At 33.2% G+C, this 20,628-nt stretch overlaps 2 protein-coding genes across 4 annotated transcripts in view; both read right to left on the reverse strand.

The window, feature by feature from the left end:
• Positions 1 to 7,360: 7,360 nt before the first annotated feature.
• Positions 7,361 to 15,612, reverse strand: LOC148276274 (calcyclin-binding protein). The gene is made up of 5 exons (XM_088234500.1): positions 15,385 to 15,612; positions 15,058 to 15,271; positions 13,032 to 13,238; positions 10,980 to 11,145; positions 7,361 to 7,915 (listed from the first exon to the last, which is right to left on the reverse strand). The coding sequence occupies exons 1-5, from the start codon at positions 15,406 to 15,408 to the stop codon at positions 7,822 to 7,824; spliced, it is 705 nt and encodes a 234-aa protein (XP_088090626.1). The 5' UTR covers positions 15,409 to 15,612; the 3' UTR covers positions 7,361 to 7,821.
• Positions 15,613 to 19,413: 3,801 nt separating this feature from the next.
• The window catches only part of LOC148276275 (torsin-1B-like), a 29,145-nt gene continuing 27,930 nt past the window's right edge, over positions 19,414 to 20,628 (reverse strand). For all 3 annotated transcript variants that reach the window (XM_088234504.1, XM_088234503.1, XM_088234501.1), the window contains exon 7: positions 19,414 to 19,707. In XM_088234504.1, coding sequence (XP_088090630.1) covers positions 19,599 to 19,707 — 109 coding nt within the window. In that variant the 3' untranslated portion in view covers positions 19,414 to 19,598. The remainder of the gene's footprint in view (positions 19,708 to 20,628) is intronic.

A 20,628-nucleotide genomic window follows, 5' to 3' on the forward strand; every position in this document is an offset into this window, starting at 1 on the left:
ACTCTTCCATCTGTTGACTTTTGTGAAGTAAAGGAGCTGAAACCTTTATTATGCGGGTGACATTCATCCGGCTGAGCCAAACCACCTACTAGGCAACGCCTGAAAACAGTTTTTTATTTTTTATACTGCTTCTTTTACCAGGTAGTTAATTCAACAATGTTTGAGTATGTCAAGCATTTGGACATACTCAATCATTGTTGATTTACAGTAGACAACAGCATCTTCACTATAAACAGCTTTTAAACAACGATGAATCTCGGAAGTAACTTTTTCAGCAGTTGAAAATTTGATAACAGCACGCTATTTAACTCGCGTTCATATATTGCCAGACTAGTCCCCATACTTCCGCTTCTCAAAATACACCGTAAAGGCAATGCCTTCGAACCTGCACATGCGTATAGAGTGGGAATGTTACTTCCACGTGCCACCTAGTGCGCTTCTCAAGGTCATTTTGTTCGCGTTCTACAAGCATGTGTGAATTAGTTTTCAGCCTACCTTTGTTTAGTGCCTTTCTTGTCATGCTCTGTGTGCTTGTTAGACATTTTATTCCAAAAATCTTTTCATAATCCCATATAAAATAAGTCGAATAATACCCTAAATGCATTAAAGCCACTTCAAAGCCATTAAATTTTCACTGTCAATTCAATAACTTTGGGAATATTTGGAAACGCTCATTGCCTAGACCGGAGACTCCAAACAAATTTATATTGGAATTTCGACTCACGGCCGGTGACCGTGCGCCGGCATAATTCTAACGATATAATAATTTATATGATATAATAAAGCTGGATGCGCGTCAGTTTGAATTATACAATGAAAGCATCCACTCTTTCCCAAAACTGTTCATGACGACTTATGTCTTTCTTCAGTTTCGCATATCACTATCAATTTTTTTAAAACTAATTAAGCGAAAATTTAATACTTCTTTACAATCAAACCGCGGAAATAACAAAACAAAGAAATTTTAAAAGCTTTCATTGCACCCCTCACTGCAGTATTGTCAAATTGTAATCAATCAAATACACATGGTCAGTCAATCGCCTTTTTTCTAATTTCCCAGTATGACAGTGAAGGAATACAGTGTTAGTTCATGCTCCAGATCGTAAAATTTTCATTCAGTTTGAATTGTAAAATTTGTGAAATATGTAAGGCGGGATGTGGGACTGTGTAAGTACATAAAATACCTAGCGATGGCGGCCTGGTATGTCCTGGCCTTAATCCCAATTTAAGTGCAAACTTTTCTCGCATAAAAATTATGTAAATACAAAATTGCTAACTAGATTTTATTATGTCTGTCCTTAAATTCAAAATACTTGAATCTTCTAAAACATGTAAAAACTAGTATTTAAGTTTATAATGTTGTAATCCATCATCAAGACTTGGTCTAGAAGATGCCTACTTTGCTTGTTGATCAATGTTTAAAATATGAAGGCCTTAAACTTTTGAGTTTACCGAGAAATTTTATTGATATTTTTACATCATATCAAAATGATTAAGTAATATGTTTATGAAATATGTACATTTTTTTTACTACGCATTTATTAGTTGTTAAATAATTATGTGGCTGCAGGGTTATACTACTTCTTAAGTCATAATATATATTTATACAAATTTATAAACAAATAAGTGTAAAATGTCATACCACAAAGTGAAAAATGTTTTTGATAACAATAATACATAATATATATCTTTGAATAAATGTTAGCAATTATTTGTATACTTGTCAACTTTTCTATTCCTACCAGGTTTCGAGTTGTGCCAGTCTCTTCGTCAGGATACTAACTACATTAATCCCCTTCCCCTACTGTGCCCGAAAACATCCGCATGTTACAGTGCTGTGTATTCAATACGCATGAAAACAATGAAAGATTTTAAATTGGAAAAATGTCGTATTCATGGGCAATTGCTTCAACCATTTATAATTGAAGTCAAAAGCGATAATATTTTAAATCTACTTTCTAAAAACATGAAAAAACCATTGGCTGACATTTGCAGCGAGAACAGAGAGATTGCCCCTAACAAAAGCTCGAAAGCGACTGCGCAAAACTGGCGTACTATAGCAGTACTGCAAGTTAATTTTCTACTGGCCTGCGTGACGCGTTAATTTGTCTATCTCGCTCGTGAATATACCTATAGCATCGAGAGTGAGACGTAAATAGTGTTTGAGACGACCATATATTCGGTACTCTTATACGAGGTATGTTCAGAAAATAACGGTAATTTTCAATTTCACGGGTTTGGAGAGTCCGATTGTCAAATTTTGTTTTTATTATGTTGGTATACATACCCATGAAGTATGCTAAAATTTTCAGCTGTATTGTTCACTCTGTATGTGGCAGCCACTAAGGTTAGATGTGTTCGGCGATTTTCGACTTTGTTAACATTTCACACACTTTGTTGCACTTTATTTCATTTTTTACTCAAAATTTTATACAAATTTGTTGACCCATTTTTTTAGCAAAGGAAAATCGCCGAGCTCATAAAAACACATCTAACCTTAGCAGCTGCCATAGACAAAGTAAACAGTTAATACAGCTGAAAATGTTAGCATACTTCAGGGGCATCTATACCTACATAATAAAAAAAACTTTAAATATAAAAAAACGTTTGAAAAAAGTTGTTAGTCATTTCAGGTAACATTGGACCACTTCAACAAGTTTTTTCTAATTTTTTTTTTATTGGATTAAGCCAGCTGCAAATTTATGAATTATTTGGTGTTCTAAATGCTCCATATAACTAAATTTGACCACAAAATTTATAAAATTACATGAAAACATAACTTTAATTATGTTTTTATGGGTGGTCCAATGTTATTTTGATATTTGGGTAACTTTGGACTGAAGTATTTTCGATGAACGAATTTCTTGATTTTTAACTAAAAAATATCTCAGGGTAACATTAAACTATATTTTTTTTATATAAAATACTCTTCTGATCCAAAGCATTTGAGAAAAAAACATGAATTTGTGTCCATTACCCCAAACATACTTACTCTTGGGCTCGAGCGGTGGTGCCACACAAATAAAAAAATATATTTTGATAAAGCTTTTTTTATTCTTTTAGAAAGTAATCAGTCATATATAAGTCAGGTTTATGTCCAATGTTATATTGAATTCCAATGTTACCCGGAATGACTGTAACATTTGAAATGTAATTATTAATTTAACATGTTCATTGGGGCTAGTGATATTTTTATTTTGGCACAATCAAACGTATAATTAAGATTCAACACTTAATCTTGTAAATATATAGGCTTAAAAATATTTTAATACGTTATTTTTTTTAAATAAAGTTATATGGAAGAATTAGTTGTTTTATTCAAGGACTTAAAATATATCGACGCTGGAAAGGAAAAGGTTACCACGCTTGTCGCTACATGTAGCAACTTTACAGAAGAGCCAATTTAAGTTTTTATTGTTTTTTTCAATTAATAAAAAAATCTCATACATACGTATTATTTTGGCGTGATTCCTAAATTATTGGAATAAAAATTTAAAATTCAAGATCCTTTATAAATTGAAAAAATATATATTAACTCTACACATCGCTTGGTAACTGTTTCCTTGATTGAAGACAAGTTGATCTCTTGAGCAATATATTTTAGGTGCTGAGAGCCAGAGGAACTTAGGTCCCGTGGCTAGTGTTGCGGAGTGACGGATCAAAGGTCTGAGGTTCGCATCCCGCTCTACAACTTGTTCCCATTTTCTAATAGTGACTTATTAACAACTCATTAAAAATGGCCCCCAAAGTTGAAATATTTGGAAAAATCGTATTTTATTTCTTATATATTTATTAAAAGTAAAACATATTTTGGTTTCAATGTTTCCCGACATCATAATTAACTCCACAAGTATCTTAAAATATTTTATTCCTACACTTCTTTTAATTACTTTTAATCATGGGGCCTTAGATGAAGACATTATCTTATCTTAAGATACTAATAATAATGTATGTATATTGACCCCAATTGGAAGCATACTTAAAAGTGTACTAGTCAGCATTTCATACATCCAATGTATGGTTCCAGGTTCAGTACCTAAGTACCCGACTATATAATGGGTTATCATAATTCAGTTAGTCAGGGCACCCGAAGAGTAAGACTGGTTATTTTAGATGGCCACAAGCCGGCAGCAATGTACTCATTGTACTGGTTTTTTGATACATGGGATGAACTATGGAGAGGTCTTGCGACAGGGGATATAAATGGTTGGGATTGACAGAGTGGGGCGGCATAGTTTGCCGATTTAAATTGGGCGCCAGAAAGCAAGGTTCGGCGTGGGGTGTATAGACTGCGGATGGTTTCATTCAAATAGGTGGGTCGGGAAGTTTTTTCCATTCACTTTAGTACTGAGAACGCGTCGGACGAAGGAATGGCGCACGTTTGCTGCAGAGACTTACTTTTAATGGTCGATCGATGGTCACCACGCACCCACTTCAATATTGCCGCCCGTGCTCGTGTTCCTGGCGGGCAGTCTTTTTTGGCGCTCTGCACGTAAGCATGCAGCTGTCCTTGGAATTTCTGATCGTTATGTGAGGCGAATTTTTCGTGATGACCACCACTTTCATCTTTATAAATTGGCTTTTATTCTTGCATTTCCCCGGGTGCCTGATCGTTTTGAGGGGCGATCTTCAGTGGCCAGCGGGCTCATGCGATTTAGCCCCTTGTTCAAATCATCGTGTACACCGATCGACCGAAGACCCTCACTCAACCGAAGGAAAAGAGTTGACTGACACTTCAGAATTTGGGTAAATCAGTATATCACCAATGGGGACACCACTTGCCTCATTTAAAATGGTGAAATCTTAAATTTCAAATGATATAGAATAGTAAGAAAAAATAATTAAAATGATAACTATACCATCTTCTGTTTTATTGACCCTTTAAATCAGCAAATGCTGCAGCAACCTGTATATATATTTATATATAAAATTATCATATGGTAGTTTGACTGTAAGGAATATAGAAACAGCCACCGCCGGTGGCCGAGTACACCTATAATACAAATACGCTGGACTTCTGTTTTACACATTCACATGTTCGCGGTTATGCCAGCTTCAGCTGTCAAAACTGTCTCTCATTTAGGAAATGATGGCTAAACTGCCATCATAAGCAAAAAGGCAGTTAATATTTGCAAGTCATATTTTGAGACGTGACAGTTTTCGTATTTATAAACTTTAAGAAAATAAAAAAAAACGGTAATTAATCATAAGTAAAAACACAGTATATCAGTTGTTACTAAAGCATAAAACGTTTGTGTGTCATATCTACACTGAGTTTTTGCTTATGAATCTCTAGATATTGTGTTAATGCTTAAAAAACTTAAAAACCATATAATTTTACGTACATATTTTTTTACTGCTCATTGCTATTTATCGAATGGTTTGAATTTTTTTGTAGAACATTGCCTCTTAACTCATTTTGTGATTTTTGTCAAAAGGTAGCTTTTTGCTTAAGACAGCAGTATAGATGTCAGTGTAGGGAACAGACAGCTGAAGCCTACGTGAAACTGAAGTAATTATATGGTAGGAGGAGATATTGTATCCCTATAAAAAAACAATCGAAATCAAAGGAACTAAAGTGTTCCAGTATGTAAGTTAATCTATTCCTCGCGTTTAAAATATTCCCTGGCACCCCCCTATTTTTATCTATTCATTTAAACACTTATTTTGTTGATACCCATGAATTTATCACCGCTACAACAGATGAACGCTTACGCTACGAATCTTTTTTATAATAAATTACTCCCAAAGGTAAGAAAACGAAATATCGAATAATATAAACAAAATAACAAATATAAACATGTCAATCAGGCATCTCTTACCCACTTGATTGTGTCACCCGACGTGCGTAAGGGACAAACATATATCAACTGATCTCTCCCGGTCTGGGGTGAAAATTATCATGGTCCCATTGAACCATTCTACTAAAAAAGGAATACATTCCTTCAAGATTTTACAGACAGATGTCTCTAGTATGAAGATTGAGCCACGTTTTAAGCCAAAAATAATTTCGATTTGAATATTCGGTTGCGAGAAATTGAGGTTTGAATCCTGGGTACCGCGCGCTCACATATGTTGTGAGCAACGCGTAGCAATGTTGTCATAGGCGCTCACAGACGTATGCGAGTGCCACAGTGAATGAGTTTTTTTTTTTTATTGAGGAAAGCAACAATGCAATTACATATTTTTATAGTAGACTTAACTCTAATGGACCGGTAAAGTTTCCATATTATATTATCATTATATCTGATCTTAATTCTATGATCTAAGGTGATCAATTAACTATTTTTATTTATTCAAGTGCAAAAAAGAAGGAAAAAAACATAAATTTAAAAAGTAAAACCGTTATTTTAAAAGTTTGTAGTTAGTATTTACATAAATGGAAATAATATAAAAGTAATTAAAATGTCAGAATAAAAAAAAAACATTTTTAAAAAGGAAAAACATTTATATATACATAAATATTTTAAGGGATTGAAAAAAAAAAACTTTAAAAGAAATAGAAGACAATAAATTTAAGTTAATCTAAAGAACATCTTCAAAACTAACCAAGTAAGAAAACCAATGTTATTTTTAGAAGCAATTCTAAAAGTAATTAAAAGTATTTTTGATGTTTGAAGCACTTACTTTGTGGAACATTATTATTTAATATATTAAAATAAAATCACTTTGTTTTTATGTACCACTTATATTTTTTATAATTTGACAACCAACTAGTTTCGGCAATACTATGCCTTCTTCAGGGTTAATTACAAACTAACATAACATATATAAATTTTTCACAGTGAAGGTAGAGTGGGCGTGGCTACGGGGGTAGAGAAGAGAGGGGGTTTGTTTGGGGATTTAGGGAGAGGGAACATATTTAAAACGGAAAGATTTATTTGATTATTAATAATATAAAATTTTTTATTTACAGCCTTTCTAATCTCCAATATTTCAAAATAATCTAGTGCACATCCTTTTTTATTTGTATATAGAATTTCGATGCCATCTTCAAAGTTGAATGAGTGACTATTTGTCGGGATATGGTCAGCAAACTCAGAAAAATTATTGTTTTTAAAACAGCTCATATGTTCTAAGCAATCCCTAACCCGCTAAATTCTTTTCACCCTAAAATACAATTTACAGTTTCTACTGAAGAAGAAAACAAATCTCTAAACTTTTTAGATTTAATTTAATTAAATTATAAAAAATATAAGTGGTACATAAAAACAAAGTGATTTTATTTTATTTTAATATATTAAGTAATTAAAAGTAGTTTAAAAGTACAAAAACATGTCGAGCGCAGCTGAGAAAAAAGAAAGAATAAAAAGTATATCAAGTAATCTTTAAAATTTGAAAAAGCAATATTAAGAGAAGATTTTAAACCAAAGGTAGTTAATCAAATTCAATTAAAGCAATATTGGCAGTAATAAACATTTCAGAAGAGAAATTTAATTAAAAATAAGATCCGCTTCAAACTATCAACTGTCCCATCGGAAGTGAAATATTCCAAAAAATAAAAAAGAGGGGATGAGAAAGAAGAAGGAAGTTATTATTCACCATTGCACTTTTCTACTCCCCTATAAGGGGGGGGCTCTGATGTCTGTTGTCTAAAAGTAATAGTGAATAATCTTTGTTACCATTTAAAAAAATAAAAAATTGACACAATAAATGTTTTTTTTTGATATCCTAAATGGAATTTTGTATAATCCACCACTTTTTTTTTTTAGGGTACTTTTTTACATCTCATTGCGCAAAATGTGTAAAAGGGGAGTCCGGTGTACTAATAACCTATACAATAATTGTGTGAGAAACAATTCAAAGTATATGGAAAGGAAATTAGAGATCCATGGTAGAAGAACCCCGTTTCTCTTGTCCTTCCGTCCAAGCTTTGGCGATCATTCGTTTCATATCATCGTCTCCGGATTCGTACCTGAAAAAATAAAATATTCCGCCTTCAGATTAAGATCAGAAAGTTCAGCGTTACATACATTTTTTTTCTGTGTGGGAAATAGAGTTTTCTATTCCACAGCTACTCTCAGTTAGTGTGTTTGCCTACCAATCTCGAGGTTCCGGGTTCCTGGCAAGGTGGACAACAGCGACAATGACAATCTATCCGTTCGAATGTTCCGAATTTGACATGTCTATCTTCAAGTATTTGTTGAAGTTCTTCAAGTATGCCACATCTTTCTCGGACTTTTTTGTTTTCCGTGTCCATTGACATTCACATAGTAAATCCTCTTAGCCGTTCTTCGCTGTCCATTCGTTCTATACGTCCAAACCGAAGCAGCATTCCTTTCTTGATTCTGTCTATATTGCTTGGCTCAGCCTAAGAAAATGCACAGATCTTGACATTTGTGCGCCTATCACAATATAGTTTTACCATACTGAAATTGCAATTTGACAGCATTCAACCAACTTTTATCCTCGTTTTCTCAATTCCATACTTTGCTTCCATACATAACAGTGGCGAACGGTATTTTTTTTACATATAGATAAGCTACAAAAATATTCATAAATTTGTAACTACATAATATAATATATATACCGGAAAAGATTTTGATACTATAAATACATTAAAATATCTTTACACATCTCTAGTTAGGAGCCAACTGGATTATAATTCTACAATATTTAAGTTTGAAAGTGAAAATTCTTGATGGAAGTTCATTGTAATTTATTATATAAATAAAAGACGAGTGATACTTTAATCCACAAATTTGGAATATCCTACACTAAAAACAAAATACTTAAACTCGTTAAAATAACATTATATCAACTCATTAGTTAACCCGAAGAAAAAAAATTGATAATGATCCTTAAGATAAAAATAACTTTATTTGATTTACTTTCATATAACTTTGAATTATCTATCCTTACCTCTGTTTTGTATAAATACATTGACCTCCTTAATAAAGATACCAGTCTCGAAGATGTGAATCGAAGACTGGATATTCCAAATTTGTGGATTAAAGTATCACTCGTCTATTATTTATGTAATAAATTCTCCAATATGATCACCTTATCAAATTACTTTCTCAGATTCTATTGAGAGAATCCAGAATAAGTTTCTTAGATATATTAATTTAAAGATGGGTTTTTCTAGTAATCAGTTAAATTATAACAACATTCTAGACTCTCTAAAATTAACTAAATCGCAAGAACGAAGAACATCGACCGATCTTACGACTTTATATAAAATAATAAAACCAATGTTTGATACCCCTGATATACTGAAGTTGATTTCATTCTATGTACCACCTAGGTTAAGCAGAACATCTACAATATTTTATTGTCAAAATTCTCAAACGGTAGCTCAATGTAACTCACCTATTTTTAGATTACAGAATACCGGGAATGAATATGCATCATATTTTGATATATTTAGTTTATCTCTGTCTAACTTAAAAAATAAAGAAACCAACATATTATTATCAAAAAGAGCAAATCAGCTTCAGAAGATCGGGTTAGAATACTTATAATTTGATTGATTTAAGTATTTTGTTATTTTGTAATTACTTTAAAATATGTATATATTTCAAATAATTTATAACGTGAATATTAATGTATCATACTTGATTTTTGTTTTTTTTTTTTATTTTCAAGCACTCTTTAAACCACATATATGTAAATGGCAGAAATGCCGTGTATAAATAAATAATATAAAATATTCAGTGTCTCAAAACCTACTTGAATTTTGAATTTCAAATAATTTTCATTGTCAAACATGGAACGCGGATATTTTGCAGTTGTCTTCAACAAAGTTTGAGGTTAAGTCATGCAGCATTTCTCAGCCGAGCAACGCATAGATGGGAGCTTTACAGAGACGGTTCGAAAATGTCGCACATTCATTCATCATTACACACCATCTCGAGCCGTTGTGGAGAATTTAATTAGTAAATTTGAAACTGTTGGCTCCGTTCAGGATGTTAAGGCAGGTGGCCGTCCTCCTACGCGTCTATCCCTTGAAAGCATTGCGGCAGTTAGAGAAAGTGTACACAAACTCCCATCCACCTCCATTCGTCATCGTTGTCAACAATTAAACGTCTCGAGAAGCTCGTTGCGACGAATTTTAACTAAAGACCTGCATATACACGCTCACGAGATTCAATTAACTCAACATCTAAAGCCAACAGACCATGCGCAGCGCCGAATATTCTTCAATTGCATAATGTAGCATCAACAAGTCAGTGGTTCAAGTTTAAGTCCAACTTGATGGGTACGTCAATAAACAGAACTGTCAAATTTGGGGGAACGCAAACCCATGAGTTGTGACCGTGTGGTGTGGATTTTAGATTTTCTGGCGGAATCACTGGCCGCTAGATTATGCTAGAGAAGCCCTTTTAGCTCTTGCATAGAACGAAAGCGTCCCAAATTTTTGGTTCGGCTTTTAGTTCAACAACAAACGTGTAATGGACGGTTTCGTTTCGCGCTTTCAATTCTTGACCTGAGTGGCTACGGCCCATTGTATTACTGTTAACTGTAGCAAACTTCGTGGTTGATAATCATAGAATGGTTTTTGTCCGCATGGGTGGCTCTACTATTTATTTATGCTTTATTAAGTTAGTTCATAACATCTTAAGAACTAATATAAACATTTAATATAACATTACAATTTTTTTATCAAAATTTCTCAATAACATATTTTTTTAAATTAATTTGAAATATTTCGACTTTTTCTATCTCCTTTATTTCTTCAGGTAACTCATTGTACAGCTTCAATCCCTTGTACAGTGAGTTTTGAGATTCTGTTTTTCTCCTCATTGGTAATCTTATCTTTTTTTATCCCTTGTTTCATATGTATGACATTGTAGGTTAAATTTTATTATTGTTTTTATTTTATTCATCCCCTTAATTATTCTATGTATAAAAATTGCTACATTATATTTAATTTGCTGCTTTACTTAGTTTATTAGCCAGTGGCGTATAATTACTCTAAGGTACATATAGTGAGAGCCAAAAAATATGGGAAAAAAGTGGGACCAAAAAATACTCACATGTTTCTCATAAGTCCCATGAGTGAATCTTGCGGATCCTTGGTCTTGTCAATGCCTTCATTCTTGAATTTATTACTCTTATTTTCTTCGAATCTTTTTTCCAGTTCAGTCATGTGAGACCACGAGGTATTCGGACGGGATTTGGCCAGAAATACAACTACCATATCTAAAAAGATAAATTTTACAGTGTACAAAGATGAGACCGCCTTGTAGTGCAGCAGTGAAATGTTAGTTTTTAAGATTGTACTACACTGGAATATTTCATTGTTCCTGGGCTGGCACCTGAAGCTTAAGGCTGAACACATCACCTTCCATGTGACAAAAATTATGCTGATGCGCTGCAATCGGAGAACGAATGGAGTGCCTTACTTAATGTTTAAATTTTATTTATTTATATATAACGGTAGTCAGATGGCAGAAGGGACCATCTGTAATTTTCAAAAATGTTCAGGAGAGCTGAAAAATGTCTCAATTTCAAGACTTCAATCCACAAACTAATATATTTTAGTGTTGCTTTTCAATAATAAATTACCATTCTGAATGACGCTGATTTTTTTCTTTTTCTTTCTGCGTGTATTTACTGAAATATTAATTAAAACATAAACATAGACCAAAATACAGATGGTCCCTTCTGCCATCTGACTACCGATATGTACATTACAAAATGGAATATCTGAATTCGTACATATAGAAATAATTTTAAAAATAAGGTAAAATTAGGTATATATAAAAATAACACATAAGTATACATAATATCCAGAGAATAATAATATGTTAAAAAAGTTAGAGAATCTTGCAACGAAAAACTCCCTCAGAGACGTGAAAAATGTCAATGTTCAAAGTAATATTGTTCAACATAGAGATAGCCCTTCCAACAGGCATAACCATTGGCAGGTCGGTCCTGTATATTGGAATGTGAAACAGTCTATGCTGACGCTGTCTAAGGTAATTATCCGGAACATAAAAGCTAATGCTTCGCATAATTTCAGGGTTGTCAATAGAACCGCGCAAAAATCGAAAGAAGTACGTAGTTAAATACACATTCCTTCTGGTCTTCAAACCGCTGTAACCGAGCATATCCTGATGGAACCCAGTGGGATAAAGCCATGGATATTATCCGCACTCCCTCATGTAGAGAATCCAAAGAAATTTCTTCTGAACCCTCTCCACCATAAGAGAGCACTTCAACTCATACGGTCCCCAAATCATCGAGCTACTCTCGAGTCTACTTCGCACCAACGAGTTATAAAGAATTCTCAGTACTCGTGTACTACCAAAAACCCTGGCAGTACGCAAGATGAACCCTAACATCTTCAACGAACTACTACAAACTGTTTCGATCTGATCATGAAATGTCAGGGAACTCACAAAAGTTATGCCTAGATCTTTAACCTTCGAAATCCGCATAAGATTCTGGTCATTCATTCTATAGCGGAAGAAAAGCATTTTGTGGGCCCTGGTGAAAGACATAACTGAGCATTTTGAAATATTGAACAGTAATTTATTTCGTCTTCCCCATTCAGATACGTTTATTATATCCGCCTGGAGAGTACGAAAATCATCCATAGTTTTAACCCTCAAAAATAGCTTCAAGTTATGCATGACTGGGTTCAAATCTTCCTCTTTTTCCACATTAGCTCATAAATGGAGTGTGTAGACATTACCGGACGCTTCTGGGAGACTCTATTGCTAGCCAAAACTCTCTCCTACGCTAATTCTGACACTTTTAATTCCGCCGAATGCAGCCAAAAGATCGTCATAGACGGCCTTCCAGGACGGCGGAAGACTGTAAGTGTGAAGTGGCAATTTGGGTTTAGGCTTTCCTGAGGCATCCGCGGCACACGTCCAAGCCAGGTCCACCACCGCACCCTCAAAACACTCGTTATAGGTCCGTGCACCTGTTCTTCAACTTCATTTTTAGTTATAAAATCAAAAATAAGCCCGCCAATGTACAATTTATATTATGTGCAAAAAGTTAAATTAATAAAATAAAAATACCTCACGACTAGTGAAATGTTACTACATTTTTTATTAGTCACAAACATAACATACCAGTTTTTTGCTTCCAATGAGAGGCTTCCACGTTGATCGTTTCCAGTAGTTTGTTTATAACGAGACTATAGTTCTTATTGTCTAATCCCTTGACATGCAGTTCCATGGACTTGTCGGTCAGATTACAGAACACATTTTCCTTGGGAACAGTGTGGGCATTTTTCAAGGTAACAAATACTTTTACATACTTATCGGATTGGTCCCAACCTGCAAATGTTACATGAATGAGTAAAGATCAATATACGATCAATTTGACACTGATCACAGAAAGTGGAAGTTATCTACTTAAATTTACAAAATGTATAATTAACTAAAGGTATAAATATGGCATAATCTAGGCGGAAATGGCAAGTGTGACATCGCGAGTCAGGAGAGACAACACCGCTAGCTTCTTAAATGCCTGCCCCTGCTGTAGGAACACATCGATAGTACCATTTAGTGAGATTTCGTTCACTGTTCTGAGGTCCTTGGCAGAGGGGAAAAGAATCAGATTTGTTTTTATTTATATATACAGGGTGTTCTTTAAATCCTGTCACATCTGAAACTACGATGATCAGCATGGGCAAGAAGACATATTAGCATTTTTAAAAAAATATTTAGAACAAAGAAAATTTAAAAAAATTAAAATATTTAAAAAAAACAAATAGTTGCTTACTTCTGCAGTGGAGAAGTTAGAGGAGCGCGGCGCAGTATCAGACTCATCCTTTCCCCCCGTCGTTTCTCCCCTGCAGAAGTAAGCAACCATTTGCTATTTTTCATATTTTATTTTTTTAAATTTTATTAGTTCTAAAAAATTATTTTAATGTGCCAATATGTCTTCTTGGTCATGCTGATCATCGTGGTTTCGGATGTGACAGGGTTTAATGAACACCCTGTATACATTGAAACGTCAACATTACACCTCTTTTTTTAGTGCTTTTAAATACGAGCAAGTAGTTAGTTTGATTGCTAGAGTTTATTAGATACCATAACCTTAATTGGATTCATCAACAATGTTTTGAGTTTATCCAAATTTTTGTAGACAAGGACTGGATTCAACCCACTACGGAGCTGTGAATATTAACATAATACAACAGAGATGAAGAACATTTTAGAGAAGGGAATGTAGAAGTCCAGGAATCCACAGGGCTTATGACCTGTCATTGGCTGGTTTAAGTTCTTTAACTTCACAAACGTCAACAGGAAGAATCGAAGGAATATAGATGTTCAAATATAGGCAGAATGGTGAATGTTACACAGTGTGTAAAGTGGGCACTTAAACCAGCCAATGACAGGTCGTAAGCTCCGTGGATGCCTAGACTTCTATATAATGTATTATGTTAACTGGATACAACGTAAGTCATTAAAAGACAATAAAAACTTTATAAATCAGCAATTCTGTATGCAACTTTAGTGGTTTATTAAAATATTTTCACAAAAGATGTGTGGAGCGAATTAATTGTTAGGCTTGCTGTTTGCATGGGGGAAAAGCAAAGAAAATTCGCAGAAAAATATTTTTTAAATTTGGTAACATTATGGGGAGCTATGAAAAGTTACCTATATAGGTTTAAATTAAAGAATGATGGCTATATTGTCCATGCGATGATATTTCTTCACAGAGTATCGAACATCTGGTATTCCAGTGCCCATTTTTCAGTTTACAACGCCACAATCTTGAAGCAGAATGCAGGAAAGATGGAATATCCTTAACAGATATCCACACTGTCGTTAAAAGTAGTTGTCACGCACTATTGTTCTTGGACTTTGCAACAATGGTGATTAGACTCAAAAAGGTAACAAACCAAAATCAGTAACATCCCATTTCCAAGACAAGCAAAAACGATTTTTTCCGAGTACCTTAGCCTTGTAGATGACATGAAAGGCTACTAAATACAGGGGTCCAAATATATATTTAAAACAAAACATTATGGGGTAGGGTTATGCAAAAAATGAAATTAACACGATGATTAACAAAAAAGTCAATGAAAAGAATATGTCAACTGGTTAAATGTAAGCATTCGATTACTAAATCCCCAAATCTACTTACCATATCCATTAAGTTTGACTTCGTAGTGTTTGGATTCGGTTTGTTTACTGCTTTGCCCATTACTTTGGGCCGCTGCCGACTCGTTCGATTTTTCTTCTTGAAGTTTGATCAACTCGGTTCCCAACTTCCTCACTTCCAAAGAAATTATGTCGATTATACGTTTTCGTGTCGCTTGTTTTTGCAAGAGTTCTAATTCCGCGATGTCCTGTTTCATCTACATCCAATAAAACATTCAATAAATCGGTAAACATATTGTTTTTTTATCGTAGGTTTCTGTCGTGTTATCCGTCAGTTACTTATAGAAAAAACAGTACGATGTTTACTTACCTCTTCAATTTTAGCCGAAGACATTGTCAAAAGATTTTAATATCCTACGTGCGTAAAATTTAATTCAATCCTATGGAACAACGTGCCGGAGCGCCAGAGATGATTTTTAGAATTTTTTGCAATTGTCAAACGAAAATTTGCAAATTGCAACGATCCAGAAAACGCAGTGTGCGCGTGCGCAAGCTAAGTCTAGAACATTCAGCAACCAGAATTCGCATCGAATGGTTTGGGTAACCTACCTTTATTTGAAAAATTGTAATTTTTTTTTTAATACTGGGGTTAGTTGTTGAAGATACAAATATTTATTTTTACTGTTTTTTTTTTAATTAAGTTGATTTTACTCATTTACAAGCCAAACCAACATTATAAAATCGAATATTTTAAAAACGGTTGCGTTCTTTGGCCAGAAAACAGATTGGGAATAAACAAATACAAATTTTTAAAAATATTTACTGAAGTCCACAGTGATTAATAAAAAAGTTTTATAAAATTATCGACATACATATTGATAAATAATAATATATTAAAAAATAATACGTAATAAAATTATTAATAGACTAAAAATTGTTTCAAACTCACAGACATATTATTATAAATGGACACGTTATTCACATACTAGCTCTATCTAATATAGAACAAAAATATTGGATTGCCTTCAGCAATTTAAACGGTTGAAAATGTCTTAACAAGACGAAACAATTGTCACGAAATTTTTGTTTTATATTCGTAAAAATAAAATAAAGTTTTCAGTAGACTCAAATCAGTGTTTGATTTTTATATTAAAGGTTTGAATATATTTTTCTTAGTTCACGTTTATTTATGTCTAACTCGTTACCATACATAGGTACGAATTGTTCAAAAAACGTATTTAACAATATAAATGTAATTATTTTTTCAGTCAGAAGCCGTTCAGGCCTATCTGTTATATCTGCCACACACAAATAATGCAAAAGGTCAATTTTCGTAAGTTTTCTTCCAGTTCAAACTTTATCTGCTTATACGGGGCATATTGCTATCCCAGTAATTTAATTCCCGTAAGAACGGATATTTAAATAAATGTCAAATCAAAAAAGTTGAGATTTCGATAGAATAGTATGAAAAATGTGTTGACTCTTTATACTAATTACCCTATGTTACACGTGTAAAGTAGTGAGAGATAAATAATAATTCATTTTAAGATAATTCTATCTATATTTGGTTTTATAATTACATTGGGATTACGGGAAATATTTTGGGGCCGCACTAGGCATCCATATAAAGTTTGAGTCTTTATCGAGTAGAGGTCGATTCAAATTTTACTCTAAAAAAGCAACGTTAACCTTGAAATTGCATCTTAAATGACGTGTCCAAATTTCAGGTCGCTACTACTCGCCGTGTCGGAGATGTGACGGACAAACAAACAAACTCAACACAGGACATTGGTTTCATGGAGTTGGAATTTATGTCTCAATAAATGTAACATAAGTATATTGTGAATAAAATGAATAAATAAATAAAAAAATAAACACACACATGTATTTTCAGTTTTATAAAATAAATATAGTCGAATTATAGAAAAACAAATTGGAATAACCCTGCAATAATAAATACGCAGGTACATATTTAAAAGTATTAACAATGCAAATTAATATCCATTTGGCAATTTTCGACCTGAGTACGGCCCATTGTTTTGCTGCAAACTGTAGCTAACTTAATACCCAATAGTCAAAGAATGGTTATCCTACGTTTGGGCTCCTCTATAGCTTGGCGCATTATTACCCTGAGGGTGGAATAGTAGTTAATTGCATTTTAGTCTCACGTGCTAAATATTTTAATGTAATCCTCTATGATTATGTTTACAGCAGGCGGGTGCCTCGCATACCCCATGTACCATACTGTGCACATCACATGGGAGCGGCAGCCGATAGTTCTGCTGCCATTATGGCAGGAGCAATAATAGTGCGCGATAGCTTGTCTGCCTGTGAAAGCTTTATCTATGCCTGCATACACATTACCTGTATATGTTCGGAAATGGACATGCCGTAAATAAATGCACGTAAATGGATTCGCCCTCGAAGGAACAGGATATCAAAATGACATAAACAGACTACGAAGACAACAAAATCAAATATTAAAGTTAGTACATGAACTTCCCTACCTAACTGCAACTAGAGAACTATTTAAACAAACTAAGCATTTAAATATAACTGAACTCTTTCAACTAGAATCATTAAAATTTATCCATAAATTAACCACTAATGTAATTGTAGATGAAAAACTAAAACTTGTAAAAAATTGTAGTCAACATAGACATAATACGAGAATATCAGAAAAATATCATAGACAACTTTCTAAAACAAGACAAGGACAGTCAATACTAATAAACCAGGGACTGAAATTATACAATAAACTACCAGACAAAACTAAACAAAAGACTCTGACAAACTTTTCAAAAGATGTAAAAAATATTATTTTGAACAACAGAGTATGAATGAAAAGTGATTATATTTTTTTTTTTGTGAAATGAATGTAATAATCCGTAAGGGTTAATAAATAAATTTTCAAACAAAAAAAAAGTATATAGAGATCCCATTTAGAATAGATATTTTGAGTTTGAATATTATCTGACAGACTAGCCCCAGAACTTTAGTTTTGTAATAAAAAAGGTTTATTTTTTTCTACTCTATTATAATATTAAATTAAATTTAGATGGCCGGCACTTTCAAAATTAGCCCAAAAATGTATACTTTTTTCTTTGCGCAACAATATTCTTGTAGGCCTAATTATAGTGGTCAATTACATCACAGTACACCCAGGCTAGAGAAAAATCAAATTTAATTTTTGTGTTCTCACCGGGAATCGAACCCGGAACATCATGAAAAATTCCAACTATTTAAACAATTTAAAGTAACTAAGGTGGTTTCATGCTCAAGAAAAAAGTATTCGACGCATGCGTACTCTCTGCTCTCATCTATGAATTTGAAACATCATGAAAAATCTCAACTATTAAAACAATTTAAAGGAAATAAGGTTGTTGCATGCGTATGTATCATGATTAAAATATGAGGAAGAATGGAAAATACTTTTGTTTGGTCAAATATTAATTTAGAAATGCAATTAGGGGGCTTTTTCAGTATTTCGACAGTATTTATTTATATTCATTGAAACGTTTTATATACATATACAGTTTACACACAAATGCACAAGGGCGGGCATCTTGCCTTAGGGCAATTTCTTCCTACCTACCCAAACCGTTCAATTTGAAAAAATCCGAGGCATATGAGCAAATTGTTGGTATATACTCATATATAACAATATTTTCATTATAGAATAAAGTATTTATTAACATATGTATTGGGCCATTAATGAAAGAATCCTACACAAGCTTAAAGTGACACAAAGAGCGACGGGAAGAAGAATGTTATGACTGTAGTCTGGTAAATTTCAAATTTAGACTAAACTTGGGTATCTGGGATCTCAATAAAGACTAAGTATTGAACTAATCTTTTTGTAATATTTCGAAGATAATAAATTGAACATGAAAGTGGCCGAAGCAAAATTCCAATTTTTTGTTTTCGAAAAGAAATACAAACATTTTAAATCACATACATTTCTGTAACATTTTCCTGTATCTCTGCGTAAAATTATGCCTTGGATAATACTTTAAAAAAAGTATTTATTGAAATATTTTAGTTGAATCCTTTTTTTATAGAATTGTATTTTATTTTTTTTAAAGATGATAATTCTGGTTGTAATATTCCATTTATAACAATATATTATTAACGTTTTTATGACCTTTATACCTGCCCTTATCGGTACCGGTAACTACCTTAAACATCTCGCTCAGGGATCGCAAGACAATCAGTGGATCAAGGAAAATGCGAAAATTACGGATGTGGAAATTGTAGTGGAATTGGGCGAGTCATGTTTCTCGGATGTCGGACGACAGGTGGACAAAAACAGTGATGAACTGGAGGCCGAGAACAGGACGCAGAAGCATAGGGAAGTCCCAGACCAGATGGTCCGACGACATCAGAAGAATTGCAGGTCCAAAGTGGCAAAGGACAGCAGCTGACAGGGAATCGTGGAGGTCCAAACGGGAGGCTTTTATTCAACACTGGACTTAAGAAAAAGTCTGAGTAAGTAAGTATGGGGAAAACATTTATAAAAAACAAAATATTAAAATTAAATGTAAGAAAATTAGTAAAAATGTAAAAAAATAGTGATGATCTTTATTAAACTGTCGTTTTTATATAGGACACTTGATTTCGGATTCTTTTGCAGCCTGCATTTGCGAAAATGGGGTTATTTGGTGGTCCATATGTTATGTGTGACATCACATATCTGAAAAAAAAATAGAGATAGAATTAATATTATTGATTGAATCGGCATTCATTTCGTTACACTTCAGTATAAATTATAATGAAAATAAAACTTTGTTATTAGTGCTACGCAATTTTTATTCTTTTACAAGAACACTAACTTTCAACGAGCACCGCCGTTGCTTGACCAATAAATTTTTTCTTGGAATTCAAGAATCATATAATAGATAGTAAACATTCATTCCATAATCACACCCTAAAACTCCTGCACCAGGTAAATAACAAAGGAATTAATATGAATAAACTCGAAATAATAGAAATTCACTAAAAAATAAATTCTCAGAACAATTTAATTAATAATCACACATTTAATCACCCCTCGCCTTTCTTGACTATGTTCCCTTTGCAGTGTTTATTTATTTATTCATATTTTTTGCTTATAAACTATAATTAATAATAAAAATAATGTGACCTCACTGGGGTTTCCCGTGCCGAGGACACTTAACAAAATACTTTTTTGAAATAACATTTGAGAATAAAAAATGAAGAATAACTTAAAAAACAAACATAATTAACAAATATTCAGACAGTTTTAAAAACAAGGTATTTATGTACATCTATATTATTTATATTACAAAACACACAATGAAAATAACAAAAAACTAACATAAGCTATACAGTTGTGAAGCAGTTGATTCAATACTGGTATGGGTGAATGAGACAATCTATTTTTGATACCAGACCTCCCTCACTCCACTTACCACCTCCGTAGACATGGACCCGTGTTTGTTAACACCCCTTCAAAGTGGATATCTTCCAACATACCAAATCATAAGTTCAATTATTGTAACTTCCACTTATGTTCTAAATTTTAAGAACTAAATTCCACTTAATATTCTTTCCCTCATTGATCATGTTTCCGTATCTGTACTTTAGAAAATTA

Source organism: Micrasema longulum, unplaced genomic scaffold (genome assembly GCF_059751315.1).
Source record: "Micrasema longulum isolate JH-2025_06_02 unplaced genomic scaffold, ASM5975131v1 h1tg001249l, whole genome shotgun sequence".
Classification (NCBI taxonomy): domain Eukaryota; kingdom Metazoa; phylum Arthropoda; class Insecta; order Trichoptera; family Brachycentridae; genus Micrasema; species Micrasema longulum.

Bases quoted from the DNA above. Each gene is read 5' to 3' on its own strand.
- LOC148276274 (XM_088234500.1), bottom strand. From the start codon at position 15,408: ATGTCTTCGGCTAAAATTGAAGAG. The intron at 15,272-15,384 runs GTAAGTAAACAT...TATTGGATGTAG, and splicing joins CTTCGGCTAAAATTGAAGAG to ATGAAACAGGACATCGCGGA. The intron at 13,239-15,057 runs GTAAGTAGATTT...TAACATTTGCAG, and splicing joins AGTCAAACTTAATGGATATG to GTTGGGACCAATCCGATAAG.